This window comes from Borostomias antarcticus (assembly GCF_949987555.1).
Source record: "Borostomias antarcticus genome assembly, chromosome: 21".
Classification (NCBI taxonomy): Eukaryota; Metazoa; Chordata; class Actinopteri; order Stomiiformes; family Stomiidae; genus Borostomias; species Borostomias antarcticus.
Window position 1 is genome coordinate 9455550 of NC_140254.1, and position 2500 is coordinate 9458049.

The 2500-nt window shown below is 47.9% G+C and overlaps 1 protein-coding gene across 1 annotated transcript in view; it reads right to left on the reverse strand.

Annotated features, from left to right (window-relative positions):
* The window catches only part of angpt2b (angiopoietin 2b), a gene marked incomplete at both ends in the record, with an annotated part of 25193 nt that overhangs the window by 13925 nt on the left and 8768 nt on the right, over positions 1–2500 (reverse strand). The window contains 2 exon segments of the mRNA XM_084454912.1: positions 717–838; positions 1531–1686. Of these exon segments, the coding sequence (XP_084311038.1) occupies positions 717–838; positions 1531–1686 (278 nt within the window).

Sequence of the window (2500 nt, forward strand, 5' to 3'; positions counted from 1 at the left end):
TCCTGTATTCTTTAAGTTCACTTTTCTGGCCCCTGGGTGATCCTGATTTTTTGCTTCCCTCTGGAATATGTAGGGGTGGGACCTATGCCTACCTCCCTTGTTCTCTGTAAAGCGCATTGTGTTGCCTCTGTGTATGAAATGTGCTATACAAATAAAGCTTTGATTGATTGATTGATTGATTGATTGGTTGATTGATTGATTGATTTAAAAGGACAGAGGCCCTTAAATGTATTTGAGCGGTAAAATCACAGCAATACGAGATATTTACGATGTTGTGACTATGGTAATGTACTCATTGTGTGTAAAGGCAGTGCACCAGCTCACACTGAAACTCACCTGTTTATTCTCACGCAATTTCGGCCATTCTCTCGGCCATCCACTGTTTACACACACACACACACACACACACATACACAAACACAAACACACACACACACACAAACACACACAGAGACACACACACACACACAAACACACAGAGACACACACACAAACACACACACACGCACACACACACAAACACAAACACACACACACTCACACACAAACACACACACACAAACACACACACAAACACACACACACACACAAACCCACACACACACAAACACACACACACAAACACACACACACACACACACACACAAACACACACACAAACACACACACACACACACACACACACACTCACACACATCCATTCCAGCAGCATGTACCTGTTTTTGTGGTTGAGGCGTGAGATCTCCTGGGCCTGCTGGAGGAGGAGCTTCTCCAGACGGCTGGTGAACAGAGAGAACTCCAGAACCTGGATCTCCAGACGGCTGGTCTGGTTCAGCACCTACCGGAGGGAGGGAGGGAGGGAGGGAGGGAGGGAGGGAGGGAGGGAGGGAGGGAGAGGGAGAAGACGGGCGGGTGAATAGAGGGAGGGATGGATGGATGGATGGACAGAGGGAAGGAGAGAGAGAAAGGCGGGGGATGGGAAAAGAGAGGGAGGGATGGAGGGATGGACGGATTGGATCAGATTCACTCAGAGAGAATCATCCCTGTGCCCCTGCGCCATGTTTTGAGACGAGCACCGAACAAAAGCAGTTCAAATATTTGTGCAGGTTGCCTCATTATCACGCATCACGCCACCTAACAAAGAGTGAGGAACAGTCAGGGACAAAACACACCAACCTGTAATAACAGAGGTCACGAATGCAGCCATGTCTGTGTTGTGATACACTGTGTTTTCTGTTTGAACTGGCTTGTTGTCAGTCTACCATCTCAACATAGCATGTCCATCAGAGCTAGTCAGACCAAAGACTGGTTGTTTCAAAGCACCGGTCGACAACTGTGGAAAATGTGTCTGACCAGTTTCCCAGCCCGAGGCCACTGGTTTCAACGTCAAGACTTCTTTATCTTTGCTGACGCTAGCTTGCTACCTGTTAGCCGCTAACTGTTTTTTAATGCTAGGGTGGCTACCTAGTCACTAACAGCTGGCAATGTTAAGACATTGAAAGTGTGTCCGATTATTTCCGACTGGCTTACCTGTGTCTCCACGTCTGTCAGTTTGCGTGTCTGCTCAGCTGATTGGCTGAGGAGGTTGGTGCCGATTTCCAACATGGCCGCTGTCTGGGAGTGCACGGCGTTCCTCTTCATCTCCTCCACGTCGGAGCGCACGCTCTCCTGGATGTAGCTCTCCAGCTGGTGCAAAGGACACGGAGGTGCCAGTCAGCTGAAACCTCTACCGTTCTGTTCTATTCCATTTTATTGTTCATCGTGTTTGTTTGGTTCTTTTGAAACATCTATAGCGTATGCATTTATCAGACAGGTGGGGTGAGAGCTGTGGAGTAGACAGAGGAGGTGAGAGGAGAGGCACTGGTAATGAATGTCCCTCCATCCATCCATCCTCTCTCTCTCTCTCTCTCTCTCTCTCTCCCTCTCTCTCTACCCCTGGCAAACAGAATCTTCACATGAAGGAAATGCAGCGCACTGCTCCTTTCTGTCCTGATGGTTCAGGTTGCCACCTGTACTATGACACACAAACAAACACACACACACATACACACACACACACGCCTCAGGGCAACGTGTTCACGCACTCCAATCCATCAGTGGTAACAGAACAGCAAGTAGGAAGGGGAGAAACTCGCTGTACTTTATAGAGTTGTGAAAATAGGCTGTCATCCGTCTCAAGGCAATAAACAGGTTTCTGTTATTGATGTCGCTGGTTTGAGCAAGAGGCATACTGAAGACAAATCCGTCTGTCACTCCCTGGCGTTTCAGTTCAAACATTTTTCGGTCGTGAGCGATGGGAATTTCTCTCAACTCTTTAACAGGCGCCGGGCCTAGAGAATAAAGCAGAGCTGGATATTGAAAGGAACACGTTCATATTTATGTCTCTCTGAGGACAAAAGATCACCTTTTTTTTCTCCATGCAGTGGAGTCCTGAAGGAGAATCACTCTGCTAATGAGTGGCTATAGCCAGAGAACAGAGACGCTTTCTAAAGAGACTATT